The sequence below is a fragment of the Talpa occidentalis genome, unplaced genomic scaffold (genome assembly GCF_014898055.3).
Source record: "Talpa occidentalis isolate TD23 unplaced genomic scaffold, MPIMG_talOcc4v2.1 talOcc4.7, whole genome shotgun sequence".
NCBI classification, from domain to species: domain Eukaryota; kingdom Metazoa; phylum Chordata; class Mammalia; order Eulipotyphla; family Talpidae; genus Talpa; species Talpa occidentalis.
In genome coordinates, this window is record NW_023605083.1 from 9,825,541 (window position 1) to 9,827,241 (window position 1,701).

The 1,701-nt window shown below is 37.2% G+C and overlaps 1 protein-coding gene across 1 annotated transcript; it reads left to right on the forward strand.

Moving 5' to 3' along the window:
- The first annotated feature begins 459 nt into the window (after positions 1 to 459).
- On the forward strand, positions 460 to 1,041 carry IFNE (interferon epsilon). The gene has a single exon (XM_037494337.1). The coding sequence runs from the start codon at positions 460 to 462 to the stop codon at positions 1,039 to 1,041; it is 582 nt and encodes a 193-aa protein (XP_037350234.1).
- Positions 1,042 to 1,701: the final 660 nt, after the last annotated feature.

Sequence of the window (1,701 nt, forward strand, 5' to 3'; positions counted from 1 at the left end):
TCTGGCCTGTACCCCAGATCTTGTATGCATAAATAAATAAATCTTTTAAAAAAATTGTATTCTCAATACAAGAACTTTACCAAGCTTGACTAAACATTTAGAGAACACATTGTGTTGAGTGAAACTTTGTACATAAAATATAGTGTGAATAATTGAGGAAAATATTGAATGACTAGTCTGTAATTGTCTCAAGGAATGCATACAAAAGAAACAAGTTCTCTTGGTTACCTCCTCAAACCCAACACAATAGGGAAAGTGGAGGAAATGTTCAATGAGCATTATGAAAAGGGAAGCAGAAAGCCTAATATGTAAACTTGATGAAATGACAGCCGTAGAAAACAAAACCAACAAAAGAAAACACCTTCCAGAACAATCTGAGATGCATGAAAGGCAAAGTCACTAAACTTGGAGCTTTACACAAAATCTTCATAGAGCTAAGTGGCATATTTCACCTTCATCATGATTAGCAAATATTTCTTTGCAATTCTATTGCTATTGCTGGCCTCTTCCACTATCTTCTCCCTGGAACTTAAACTGGTTATCTTCCAGCAAAGAAGAGTGAACAGAGAGAGCTTAAAACTTTACAATAAATTGCAAACCTCGACCATCCAGCAGTGTCTACCACACAGGAAAGACTTCCTGCTTCCCCAGAAGTCTTTGAATCCTCACCAGTACCAGACCAGACAGGTACTAACCATTCTCCACGAAATGCTTCAGCAGATCTTCAGCCTCTTCAGGGCAAATATTTCTCTGGATGGTTGGAAGGAAAGCCACCTGGAAACATTCTTCATTGCACTTCATCAACAGCTGGAATACCTGGAAGCACGGATGGAGCTGGAAGCAGAACAGAAAAGTGGCTGCTTGAGGAGTGACAACCTTAGGTTACAGGTTAAAATGTACTTCCAAAGAATCTGGGATTTCCTGGAAAACCACAAATACAGCAGCTGTGCCTGGACCATTGTCCAAGTAGAAATCAAGCGGATTCTGTTCTTTGTATTCAGACTCACAGAAAAGTTGGGTGAACAAGGAAGGGACCCTTGATTCATGTGGAGCAGGGTAACTGTAGGTTTTAAAAGCATGGGGTAGGTGGAGGGGTGAGAGGACTCTGCAGATACTATAATTTCGTCTGTTATAAAATGATAGAATTTTGATTTTATTTTATAGATATTTCCGCTTTGAGATTATGTATATTGACTATATTTTGCAATGTCACTCTACATTATCTGTCCATCTTAACGCTGGTATGAGTTGAGATAGATTCATTCATATTTCATAGCTGGTTCTTCAAAGGGCTATGACTTAAATAAAGTTGGCTTGGTACATACAATGAAATGTTTCCACTGTGATAATATTTTCCATTACATAAAACATTTGCTTCAATGCTTTATTTGCCAGCAATTGGTAGAAGCCATGAGAAATACTAGAAGTAATTTGTATTGCAAGATTTGAAATATCATTAAATACTGAATAGTTACTATAGGTGACACGATAGAAATATGGACCCAAGGACCTAAACAAGCAGTTTGCCAGGACAAAAAAATACATGAAAGGGGTTCAACCTCACTCATGCTACTACGTGTCTCATAAATACCTAATTTTACTCTGAAAGTCTAGTCCTTTATTCACAGTTGAGTGAATAATTCAAAGTGAATATTGAACCACTTATAATCTATTGGAGATGTAAAAATCTGAAGTTTGGTT